Below are 13412 nucleotides of genomic sequence, written 5' to 3'. Positions count from 1 at the left end.
CGGCCCGAACAGGATTTCGGGTGCGTTCTCCGGAAGTCACATTGGTCGAACACATACGTCATCAAGGTTTAATATTTCGGGTTCAATTTCAGAAAAGCAACCATTACATTTCAAGGTAAGAATGAAACTACAATGATTGTATGTTTTAAAAGAAATAAATCTTAATTTTCTAATGTATTTTAACTGAAATCTGAGAACTTCGATGACGTATGCGATGGTATCCGGAGAACGCACCCGAAATCCTGTTCAGGTTTTGTCCAGCGGAACTGGCACAAATGGCCACCCTACTGGAGCCTCATGTATCAACGCACAAAAACGCGACGTACGCCAGCTCTCACATTCATGGTCAGATGAACCAACAGTGAAATTAATGAAGAATATGCATTTCTCCACATAAACATAAAGCCTGGTCTAAGTACATTTGTCATAATTTTTTTCCATTGGTGATGTGGCAAATATTACACTACGAATTGTTCTATCGCACCACCAGCTGTCAGATATTGCTTATAAATTGTAATTGATAAATTAATTGACATATTATTGTCACACGAGTCTTATTAAAATATTTAAAAGAACATATATAAAGCATGTGCAAATTGATACAACCCGTCTAGCAATGGCAGCGTTGGCTTAATTAGAGGACATTTTCAATGGACGAATCTGGACGAATCTGCGGTTCTGGACGAACCACAATAATTTTCTGGCCACGATGATTTTTACTTTACTTTACTTTTACTTTACTTTATTGTCCACGTAGTGGAAATTTGTCTCTGGCTTCACATACATCAATACAACACATAACACATAAAATACAATAAAAAGGGAGATAAAAACAAAGTACACATCAATCATTGCCATTTAAAATCTTGACAGCATTTGGCACAAAGGATAATTGGTAAACCTTCCTAATTACTCGTGGTTGCCTATAACGTGTACCCGACGGCATCAGTTGAAACTTGCTATGTAGAGGATGGGAAACATCCCCTACTATCTTTAAGGCCTTTTCCTTACTTTTGCCCACGATAAAGATCATTCAAGTGTCTCTGTGTCTTGCCAATTATCTTGCTTGCCTCAATCACAATCTTGGAAAGTCTACCTTTACTCACAACAGTCAGGTTGCCATACCATGATGTTATATTAAAAACCAAAATACTTTCCACAAAATTTTTATAAACCATTTCAAGTATAGTCTTGCTCACACCAAAGTGATTCAACCTCCTAATTAAATTGATGACTGGCTTATTTCAGATTGCCAAGGGCTATACTCTTGGAGCTCTGCGCTGAGTTGGGTCAGAATTTGGAAATAGGGACAGTGATTAAAATTAAATGATGGTTGGTAGGCTATATGTCTCAAAGTTAAGGAAATACCTTTTAAATTACTCACCTTCCTGGCAGTCCTGTAGTGTATCCAAGTCTCCCACATCAACAGATATGATTCCAGAGATTAACGTGTCTCCTACAATAGAGGCAACTCTCTGATACAAGGGTGTAAGTTCACTGGCCCCTGTACCACCGCCGGTTTTGCCCACACTTTGTCGGTGCGCAGCAGTTCTCCGCTTAACTTTCACCTTTATGTCAAAATTTCTTCTTTAGTTCATTTATGGTGCGATTCTCAGATCCCACCGCGTTGACGGCATCAAACTCTCCCACTCTTTTTCTCTTTTTTCTGGTTTCTACCTCTGATAGTAGCACCTCTAATTCATTTTCAGTGAAATTTTGTTTCTTGCTTGAGCCATGTTCTTGCAGGTTTATTTTGCCAAATGGGACTAATTACCATATTTATATTAATTTAATTGAGGGAGGAGACAAGGTGTGGTGTTGTGCTTGTGCGCTCGTGCATGTGCGCTCAATTTCGTGTTAATTGGGATGTACAAAGAGAATGTACGTGGAATCTTACGTACGCAGAGATTCATACATCTGATTATTTGGTGCGAAAGCACATTTACAGCTTTTTCCATACGCAATGTTTAAGTATGAATTCAACGCAAGCCTTTGTACAGCAGCCCGAGGTCTTTTGATCCAGAGCCACCTCGAAGCCTTCTCTGCAGCCTCTGTGCTATTGCAGATAGCTCTTCTTCTCTCACCCGTGATGCCGAGTGCAGTGTAGGCCCTGTAGAGGGACTGCCCTGCAAAGCCTCTGCACCACACCTCTACAGGTAAGCACCTTGCCTTCCAGCCTTGGTTATGGAAGTCATTGATGAGGCCTTCATATTTCGCCCTCTTCCGCTCAAAAGCTTCCTCCATTCGGTCTTCCCATGGCACAGTGAGCTCCAACATGACCAGGTTCTTTGTTGCCTCAGATACCAAGACAATGTCAGGTCTCAAGGTGGAATTGACAACATGCTGAGGGAACTTCAGTTGTCTGCATAAGTCCACTTTCAGCTGCCAGTCCTGTGCCGTGTTCAGAAGCCCTGATATTACCCTGGCAGATCTTTCTGGTTTCTCTCCAGCCCTGATGAAGCTGATGGTTAGCTTGGAGGGCTTTGACTTCCGGCAGTTGCTGATAGTAGCCTGGATGCCCTCTGCAATTGTTTTGAGCACCTGGTCATGCCTCCAGCGATACCACCCTTCCCCCAAAGCTCTTGGGAAGCAGCTCAAGTGCCCAAGGGTTCCCTTTCTCTGGCACAGGGCACTTTCTCTGGCCATTGCTTCCAGCACCTTATCCACATCATCATCAAATGTCTGCCACTTAGCGGTTTTATATGCTTGAGGCCACCTAATCCTCCTATTCTCGGGCTGCATGACCGGAGGGAACGTTTGCACCACTTGGAGGCTCTGGGCTCTATGGGGTGCTTCCGGGCCCTGCTCCTCCTCTGACTCACCAGGCACTAGACCTGTGCATTGTGGCGCTTGCTGTTGCTCCAGACATTTTATCCGTGACTGATGGATCTTAAGTCCTCTTGCATTTTTGCTGATCTTTCCGCAAGACATACCACGCTCATAGTCGTTTTTCCGTTGCTAGTGGTTGATAACCTTAAAATCTTCCAACTAGGGTTTTCACCCCCCCCCCCTCGAGCTCCCCTGGGGGTTTTGTTCATTAAATTGATCCGTAGCTAGATTTGGGTTCCTCTTCACAGAGGCTGCGGCTAGGGGTACTAGCCCATACACCCCAGTTGCCGTCTTCCCGAGCTGCCATCTGTCTCTTCAGAAGTCACCAACCTCTTCTTGGTTGTCAACCAGCCTGTTCCTGTTACTCACTACTGACAGTTGTAATGATAACATTTATACATGAGTGTATGTAATTATTATGTATATGTAAACACAACACACACAAATATATTATGTAAACACAAACTTTTATTTTGTATGCGATTAATCAATACATTTTTTGACATCCCTAGAATATATTAATGCATTAAACATGTTTGGACTTAGTTTTAGTGTTTTTTACAGCACTCAGTGACTGGTGCCACCCAATTGAGGCCCAGTGCCACCAGCTGTACAACTTGGGTGGTGCCAATACCACCACACTCATATGTCAGTATGGAGCCCTGTCCTTATTCCTCGTTTGGAATCGTTTAGAGCGCTTTGAAACAGCGTTGAAATTGTAAAGTGTTGGGGTCCAATAAAGTCCATTAAAATAAAAAAAACTTGCAATATTTTTTTTCAAAAAACTTAATTTCTTCTCGACTAAACAAAGAAAGACATCAACATTTTGTATGACATGGCGGTGAGTAAATTATCTATAGTATTCCTTTAAGGTTTCTTTCCCGTATGAAAAGTCTGATGGGATTTTAAGGAACCTGACTGATTAAACGTCTTATCAACCTGAGAGCATCTGAAAGGTTTATCACCTGTATGAGTCATCAGGTGTGTCACTAAACTGTCATGTCGATCAAAACTCCTCCCACAGAGATTACAGTGATGAGGTTTCTCTCCAGTGTGAATTCTCTGGTGAACTCTTAATTGAGATAGATCAGTGAAACTCTTCCCACATTGAGTGCAGATGCAAGGTTTCTCTTCAATGTGAACACACTGATGGGCTTTCAATTGACCTGAATAAATAAATGTCATGTCACACTGAGAGCATTTGAAAGGTTTATGACCTTTATGAGTTCTCTGGTGCTGAAGTAAGCTTGACCGTTGACTAAAACTCTTCCCACAGATACTACAGTGATAAGGTTTCTCTCCAGTATGAACTCTGTGATGAATTCTTAATTGAGATGGATTAGAGAAGCTCTTTCCACATTGAGCGCAGATGTAAGGTTTCTCTCCAGTATGAACTCTCTTATGGACTTTTAAGTAACGTGACTCCGCAAACGTCATGTCACACTGAGAGCATTTGTAAGGTTTTTCACCTGTATGAATTCTATGGTGCCTTATTAAGTGTGACTGTTGACGGAAACTCTTCCCACAGAGATAACAGTGATGAGGTTTCTCTCCAGTGTGAACTCTCTCATGGACTATCAGCCGATATTTATAACAGAAATGTTTATCACAGTGTGAACAATGATAGAGTTTCTCTTTAAAGTGAATATTCCTCTTCTTCTTCTCTCTGTGGTCTTCTGAATAAAGTTTCTTCTCTTCTAAGGTAGTAAAGCTGATCTCAGATCTGGTGAAGAGTTCCTGTTCTGTGTGTTTTCTCTCATGTCTCTCTAAAAGTCTCTGTGAGCTGAATGTCTTTCCACAGGTGATGCAGGAAAGAGTTTGGGCTGTCAGTCGCTCTTTTGATGTTGAGGACGTTATTTCTATATCCAAACATGAATCACTCTTCACATCTGAAAGAAACATGAAACAATTTAATTGTCTTTAAACTAAGGGTGTGAAGGCTATTATATAACCGTGAGTCCGACGGTTATAGTTGAACACTGTCATTAGAACTCTATAACTGCCAAAACCGTGTTTTATATTTTTATTATAAAGAATGTTTAATACTAATTAAAAACAATTGTTAACAGTCTGTGTTACACACCCAACCATGTTCTCACGCAGTGAAAAATACATCGCAGAGCAGACACTGACCACGTTTACATGCACCCTCATAATGCGATTATAATGGGATTTTGGCAATACTGTGAATTTACCTCATGTAAACGCAATACTTCAATTAAAATAATGTGATTAAGCTCATAATTGTAGTTAGTATAATCGTATTAAAAGAGGTGGTGTACGCAGTTTTTAATCGCAGTGTGCGTCCATGTAAACGCTTTAATCGCATTATACCGCACTAACTGAAGTGCACGTGTGTTTTAGTCACGCACCCTAAGCACAAATTCGTTAAACTTGACATTAGGAAGTTATACCTAAACTCTACGACTCGCTGTCAGCAGTCTGCCTTCATCCAGAAACAGCTCAAATAACACGACAAACAGTGTATAAAACCCTTAAGATGAATGATTACAATGATAAATATATTAGTGACCACATCATAATGATAACTTCATGCTAATTCGCTCACGCATGCAGCTCTCACGCAAAGCCCTTTCCATTAATGGCAATAACTAATATTGGATATTTCTTGTAATAAAAACGTTATGCAATTGTTTACATGTCACTGAATATGTAAATATTAGGGATGTAACGGTTCAAATTACTCAGAATTCGGTGTGTATCATGGTTTTAGGGTCACGGTTTCGGTACACATGGTCACAACAGGCTTATTTACAAAAATTAAAACCTAAGCCAAAATCAACATTTTACTAAGAGCACTTGTATTATAATACTAGATGTACCAACTTTACTGTGCACTTCAAATTATTTGATTCTTTACAGAGAACCGTTACACACCTAGTAAATATGCTGTTCTTGTTGCATTTACACAGCGGGTAACCAGCAAATGTCCTCAACTCGCTGCATTTGCGTAACTAAACAATGAATTTAGTCGTTTGTGTAACAATATATTACATTTTGGCGTAGTCAGTGTGGTAGAAAAAGCAGTAAATTTCACAGCAACTGCATCAGCGCTGGATACCCGAGGTAATTTTATGTTACAGACCTCAGCAATGAGCTTTGATACTGCATTTTAAGTGCGCGTGCACTTAAAGTTCAAATAGATTTGATTGGCTGTCAATGGTTTATCGTTCATCAGGTGGGACAAAATCGTTAAATCGCTATCATTATAGTTGTTACATGAACTATTATCTTTAATATAAAAAGATTTTCAAAACTATATTTTTATAGTTATCGTTATCATGTGAACACCCTTTACACTGCAAAAAATTATTTATGTAATCTAATTAGATTTCTTAGTTTTTTTGTCTTGTTTTCAGTAACAATATCTAAAAAAAAATTAAATAAAGATGCTTTTTCTTGATGAGCAAAATGACCCAAGAAAATAAGTCTAGTTTTTAGCCCAAAAATATCAAATTTAAGTGCTTTTGTGCATAAAACAAGTAAAATAAATCTGTAAATAGGGTAAGCAAAAAAAACGTAAACATTTTAAACACTAAATTCAAGAAAAAATCAAGAAAAATTTGCTTACCCCATTGGCAGATTTTTTTGCTTGTTTTATGCACAAAATCACTTAAATTTGATATTATTGGTCTAAAAACTACACTTATTTTCTTGGGTCGTTTTGCTCATAAGGAAAAAGCATCTTTATTTAAGAAATTTTAGATATTTTTACTGAAAACAAGACAAAAAACTAAGATTTTTTTCTTGAAAATCATTTTTTGCAGTGTACAGGCACTGATAATATTTCTTTCTTGTCAATCCACAAGCACTTAAACGAGCAAAACGCCATAACTACGAGCAACGGACACAGAATACCCTGGCAAGTAATTTGTGCATTTACACGGCCTGTTAAAGTATTGTATACAATGTTTGCATAATGCAGGGCTCCAGACTGCCACCAAAATTTGAGAGTGTGCCACTGAATTTTTACATCCATTTTACATAAATTTGACCTTTTTTTGTGATGTGACACTGAAACAGCACATTGTACTTTCTGCATCAGTGAAATGTGGAAATGAGTAGAAATGTGAATATTTGGTTAGCACGTTGATTTACAGTGTGTGCCCCTAAATTTTCTGGTTGCGCCCCTAAAATTTTCAGCTGGGGGCCACTGTGCTCCTAGTGAAAAAAGTTAGTCTGGAGCCCCGGAATGGCTTAAATAAAAAAGCGGATAAAAACTAAAAACATTGTCAGGTGACATCAGCAGCATGTGCTGTAGTCTGCTCATGAATGTGCAGTGAATCACCAAGAAGAATAAATTGTTGAATAAAATCGTTTAAGTCAATGGGACAGACAGAAGCCTCCCAAATTTCATTAAAAATACCTACAAATGTCTTCTGAAGACAATCTAAGCACTTGGGGGTTTAAGACGACACAGGGAACACAAGTGATTTATGATCAAATTATCATTTTGGGGTGAATTAACCCTTTAAGCATACATGCCTGTTCCTCATTAAGTATTAAAGTTATCCTAAACTCCTTTAAAATTTTAGTACTTACATTTTTGGTCTTTTAATTTGTGAGTTTGTGACTCAAAACCCAGAACAGGTGCTCACATAAAAATAAAAAACACAACAATTAAGAAACATACCTGATGGAATAAAATCATTATCTTCATCAGTGGGAACTTCCTCATCTGTGGGTTCCGTTTTGATTTCTATGGGTTCAATTTTTATTTCTGTGGCTTCAATTTTTATTTCTGTGGCTTCAATTTTTATTTCTGTGGGTTCAATTTTGATTTCTGTGGGTTCAATTTTTATTTCTATGGGTTCAGTTTTGATCTCCATCATGAGGTTCGTGCAGTCGATGAGTTTAACTGAACACATCTGCAGGATCTGCTGCTGTTCTCCAGCGTTACAGACAGAATCCAGAGACTCTGTAGAGGTTTGATCCTCCTGTAAGCTCTGTTTACTGTCACACACTGTAGTGTCCTGAGTGTCTGTGGACTTTGACTCAGTATAACAGAGTAAAGTCAGACTGAGATCGGAGTCCTGTGTGTGTCTGGATTTCTCTTCAGAGAGTTTAGAGTCCAGCAGTGGCTGTGGTGTGCGGCTCTGATCTCTGCTCATCCACACTGAATCCAGACTCCCATCATCAGTCACATACACTGAAGATTCACAACAATCCACATCCTGACAACACAACACACACAGACAGAAACATGTTTTACCGCTCATCATAAGTCTCATAACACTGTGTTCAGCACAAACTGGGCTACAATATTATATGAGCTACATGTATGTACGTGTTTGTATTTTTGAGAGAAAAATGTTTATGCGTGGTTTTTGAAAAAGCTAAATTTTTAAGTCACTGATATAAGTCCACAAAACTCATTCTAAACATATTTTCCCAAGACTTTTCAAAACATGATCTAGCAGCCTAGAGTTTTTTCTAGGACTGGGCGTTTTTACCGATTCAGCGATACAAATTGTTATATTTTTCAAAAATGTATTGATTTTTAAGCTATGAGTATTGATACACAAGTCCCATTAAAATCCCCCGTGTTTACCCCCGTTCGCATTGCAGAAAGAGCGATTTGGTCAGCCAGCCAGCCGATAGTAGAGCTGCCAACCTTTATGCATTTTGAGTAACAGATATGCATCTAGAGAGCAGGGAGCCGTCAAAACCAATATGAGAATAACAAAAATTTTCATCTCGCTCTATCTTCATGCTATGACTTGTTGTACAAAGGAATACGGTTCCAAACACCGTTTTAAAGGTAAATGGGCAGGGTATGAGAATTAAGCCTGCCAACCAGGGGCATCTAGACCCCTTTTACTGTTGCACGTGCCCCAGTGTAAATCTACCAAGGCATAAAAAAAGTTTGGTTCTGGTTGGTTGTCAGTTTAGGTCATGGGTCGGTAGGGAATTTATTTTATTTTATATTTTTTTTCCAGTGGCAACAAGGGATAGGTAGGAAATTGTTTAATATTTAAATTGAATAGCGGATATATTTGAGGTGACTTCAATTGCACCGCCCAATTCGCGTCATTTGCGAGGATGCGTCTGATTGGGTCTCTGCATTGATTTTGTATGTAATCTACTCGGGTAAAAAGTTGAACTTGTGTTTGGTGATTATGCCCCATAATCAGGGAGCTACACTGCGACCAAAATGGTCGCATATGCGACCTTTTGAACTGCCGTTGCGACCCTAATTTTTAATGGGTCGCAAATGTGCTACCTAATGTTTTAGACAATATGCTATGATTTACTATGAGCATTTATTAAAACAGAAATGTGGATTTTAAGAATACGTTTTATAACGTGCTCTGAGCCATCAACACGTTGGCTTCATTTTGCGTGAAAGCACGTCGTGTCTCTCCCTATCAGTGTGCGTTTGCGTGCTCAGCTGTTTCTCAATGATTTGGGTGGGACGCGACGCAAGCGCAGTGTCTTCCATGTTTCTGAACTTGAGCAGAGGTCTTTCTTCACTGAGGACGCGGGACTCGTATGGTTCCGGGTTTATATTTTAAATGGTCTGTCGGGTCCGGTTAGGTCCTAGTTTAATTACTTTGGGTCCCAAGTCTGATTAATGTTTTGTTTATAACCCGAGTCGATCGGAAAACGGCCATGAGCGCTACCGCGCTAAAGCTCGAGTGCAGATTCAGCGTGCCTCCGGTTTCTATGGCGATGGTTCTTGTTACGACCACGCGCTGCATTTTCTTTCTCACATTTTTTTAACAATCTTATTATTAATAAACCATATCTTTTCTAAAACCATATCCATATTAAGTTTGGACCGAGATTGTAGCAAAAAGCAATGCTAATGTCAAGCCAATTGCACTGAACGAGCAAAGCAATGTAAAGTTTGTCACCGGGACAGCAAGTAGACTTTTAAATCTGAAATAATGAGTGGATTAAGCTTTTTAAATCGGCAAGAGAGAAATAGAAAGATAGAGCAAAAGCAGTAAAAGTGCCTATCTAATAGAAATTATTACCATTATAACATCAGTCATACATTTATAATCTATAGACCTGCACTGTCTATTAATATACTATACATAGTATTGTATTATATTGAGTTTGATAAAAGGGGTCTTATTGCTTCATATATCAGTGCAAAAACAGTAAGTGTTTTCGTGGTGCTTTGACAAACAGTGTCAGCTTTTGTGAAATATAATGTGAAATTAATATTAATTTTCAATGAATCAAATTATTGTGTTGTGTCACACATTATTAGTTCTACATCACATGTATAGTAGACCATTATTTGTCAGGGGGTAATAATTGCCCTTTTCACCGGCTACCACCACCAAGTAAATTTCAGATCTGTGGGAAACACTGCAACGTTTAAGAAAACAAGGCGGCATGTGGTTTAAAAGATGGCAAGTAAAATAAAAAGCATATCTGTATGCAATACAGTTTCATTATTGTTCATTATTATCCAGAGCGCCTTAATATAACTTGAAAAAAATATGTGCGACCAAATCATATTTTGCGCCAGTAACTGAAAAAGTTGGTAGCGCAAGTGCCACCGGTGGAAAAGGTTAGTGTAGTTCCCTGGCCCATAATGAATGGAAGCACATTATTCCCTTTGCGTCAGTGTGTGTGTGTGTGTGTAAAAAAAAAACATAGCCTTGGTTTGTGCTCTCTGGAAGAGAAAAGCCCACTTTCATGTCGTTGTTCAGCTCGTCTTTTTTGGTCTGCAAGTTGCAACTTTCGGTGGGGGCAAAAGATTACGTTGCTGTGCACGAAACATCATCTCGAACGCACACCGAAAGTTAGCAGTGCCTTTGTAAGTGACGAACAATGTGTGAACGATTGTGTTAACGGTTGTGTAGCTGCCTTGTTTTTAGCATTGCAGGAGGAAGTTGCATCGCATGCTTTACAAAAACGGTGCTGTACTAAAAATTTAATTATAGTTCGCCTTAAAGTTTTTTTTGTGTATTTATTTCATGTGTATTATTTCGTTCCCAAGCTCATAAAATAAATTTGGGTCGCACATAAATTGACAGGGTAGGTCGGAGACCGGAAACAAACTAATTTTTTTTCATGCCCAAGTGTCCTATGTTGTGCCTCAAGTTTAAGTTTTAAAAATCAAATATAAATATTAAATGGCAGCATTAACGTGTTAACTCATGCTATTAATTAATCAATAATGTGTTAAAATAATTCAACATAATTAGATCCAGTCAGTCAGACCACCAGGAGCGCCTGCCTGGGTTTGACCGCCAGCAAATCAAAAACCATGACAAAACTAAAGTAAGTTTTTAAATAATATCAATCATATTCTGACTCAATCCTTTCTGGCTGGCTCCTATTGATGGACATCAGATTTTTTTTGTGCAGAGCAGGGAAATAGAAGCAGAAAGTATAAATGATATAAACGTGTAAAACTAATATTCTCAGCCAGTCAAGTCTAGAGAATTGCAATATTGCTGAGAAAATCAACACATGTTTGTGTACTGTTCTGTTTTCTGTAAGTAGTGGGAGGTCTGTGCCCTACTACAGCTTCATGTCAACAGGCCTGCTGGAAAATAAAGCTATGATATAGCATGCTTTTGTTGATTCTTTGTTATTTATAATGTCCGTGTATCGGATCGGATCAGGAGATTTGTGTATCGCTACAGCCCTATTGACTTGGCCAGTTTGAAACACGATCCGAACCAATGATTCAAAACAAAAGATTCATAAATGTTTTGAGGCTTCATGAAGCAGTGTTTCAAAATTGCCCATCACTAGAGCACATTGTTTTATAGACGCAAGGAGTACTATTGTTATTCAAAGCTAATTGTCAAAACAGCAATGTGCCCCCTCCCTTTTTTTGATGTTTTGACATTTTAATAGGAAAATTTCTCTTTAAACCTGATGTTATTCATGTTAATAGAATTATTCGTTCTTTGCTGCAACAAAACAATGTGTTTCATTCACTAAGCATGCGTGCACACACATTTATTAGTGAATGAGACCCATTGTCACCACTACAAATTGTGTTTTCTACTGTAAAAGAGAATAGGTGGAAGGTCTAGAATGGAAGCCCATTTGGAATCTACCAAACACATTTCTATTGGTTAATATTAAGTAAAGGAAATTACATTCAAAATATGACACAGATACTATCCAGTGAATACATTTCTTTGTTAAATTTAAAAAGCATATTGATCTAAACTCTTCTTTTGTGATACAGTAGAAGAAACTTTTTCATTGTTTTTGGCGCTTGCTCTCATGTAAGAAATTAATGGATTTATCTAGATTTATAATTGTACATATTGACCCCACCTTTTCTCTATATTTAGAAAATGTTTTATTTGGCATTACAAAGATTTCCTCCAAGAAAAGGAAATAATATTTTATCATTAACTTTATTTTAATTCATGCAAAATGTTATATTCATAAATGCAAATATTGTAAAGATAAACCTTTATTTTTGGTTCTTGAAAAAGAAATTTAAATGTATATGAAGACAACATTTTTCTCAAGTAATAAGAAAGTAAATCATATGCAATATATATTTGTGTACCTCCCCTTGACTTTATGCATGTTTACTGTTCATTGTATTGTTGTGTTATTTTGACTGTCTACCTTGGTCTTATATACATTGAATTCATCATAATAAAAATAAAAACAAGTGCGCATTATTAGCTTCTGCTATAGCTAAAACAAACAGTTGCTGTATGGTCTGTAATGTTTGTGTATTTGGACGTTTTAGGGACTTTAGATATAATTTTCTTCATTTGTATATACACACACAAGAGGACACTTGGACTTTTAGATTGTTTTAAGTTTTATATTCCTTTCTTTTAGCAGTCTTGAGTTTTAGTGTGTTGTTTTAAGTTCAATGTAAACCTTGTAAATACACCTTCTATACAATTTATTTACTTTGTCCGTCTCATCCTTTTAACTCTTTAAATCTCACACAATGTAAAACTGACCACATTTTAAACAATATGTAACTCAACGGATACAAGAGTGATTCCGATAAATGATGTAAAAGCTGTACAAACCTCTCGATTTATTGCTAAATCTCCTCTTGACCTCAGCTTTGTCTCCAGTAACGCCACCTCTTTCTTCAGCTGAGAGATTTCTGTGATAATATCATCAATAGCATGAACAGATCAGTTCCTACTCATTTACAGCACATCTCATCCATCATTAACACTTAAATACACAGAGACAAAACTCTGTTTACACTCAATGAAACACACACGAGAGAAAAACACTGAGGATACACAAACACATCACACGCGAGCTTTTTCTTCTTCTTTTGTGGGTTTACTGGCGGGTTGCAAACCAACTGTAAAGGTGCATACCGCCACCTACTGTACTGGAGTGTGACAAAGATAATCTGCAAGAATCTGATTAAATTATATTAATTACCGCGATGTTTTTTTTTAAGAACCTCATTATTGCCCTTATTAGCCTGCCCCTATTTGTCCCTTTATTTAAAATATTAACCATTGTGAATTCTGTAATACCCATTTCTTGTACTTGCGAGCTCTTTTCTTTCTTTAGTGAGTTTATCTGCAGACTAAAGAGCTGCAGCGCCTCCTGCTGTACTGGAGACAGAAGACGCTCACTGC

The 13412-nt window shown here is 38.0% G+C and overlaps 1 protein-coding gene across 1 annotated transcript; it reads right to left on the bottom strand.

Annotated features, from left to right (window-relative positions):
• Positions 1-3277: 3277 nt before the first annotated feature.
• LOC135770623 (uncharacterized) lies at positions 3278-13089 on the bottom strand. The gene is made up of 3 exons (XM_065280262.2): positions 12837-13089; positions 7484-8024; positions 3278-4718 (listed from the first exon to the last, which is right to left on the bottom strand). The coding sequence occupies exons 2-3, from the start codon at positions 7959-7961 to the stop codon at positions 3697-3699; spliced, it is 1500 nt and encodes a 499-aa protein (XP_065136334.1). The 5' UTR covers positions 7962-8024; positions 12837-13089; the 3' UTR covers positions 3278-3696.
• Positions 13090-13412: the final 323 nt, after the last annotated feature.

This window comes from Paramisgurnus dabryanus, chromosome 8 (genome assembly GCF_030506205.2).
Source record: "Paramisgurnus dabryanus chromosome 8, PD_genome_1.1, whole genome shotgun sequence".
Taxonomy (NCBI): Eukaryota; Metazoa; Chordata; class Actinopteri; order Cypriniformes; family Cobitidae; genus Paramisgurnus; species Paramisgurnus dabryanus.
Note: the sequence above shows the minus strand (reverse complement) of the source record. Positions and strands in the feature narration are given on the sequence as shown.

Excerpts from the sequence above, each read along its gene's own strand:
- LOC135770623 (XM_065280262.2), bottom strand. The coding sequence starts at position 7,961 with ATGAGCAGAGATCAGAGCCGCACACCACAGCCACTGCTGGACTCTAAA. Across the intron at positions 4,719-7,483 it reads TAATGATTTTATTCCATCAG|ATGTGAAGAGTGATTCATGT; the intron begins GTATGTTTCTTA and ends TGTTTCTTTCAG.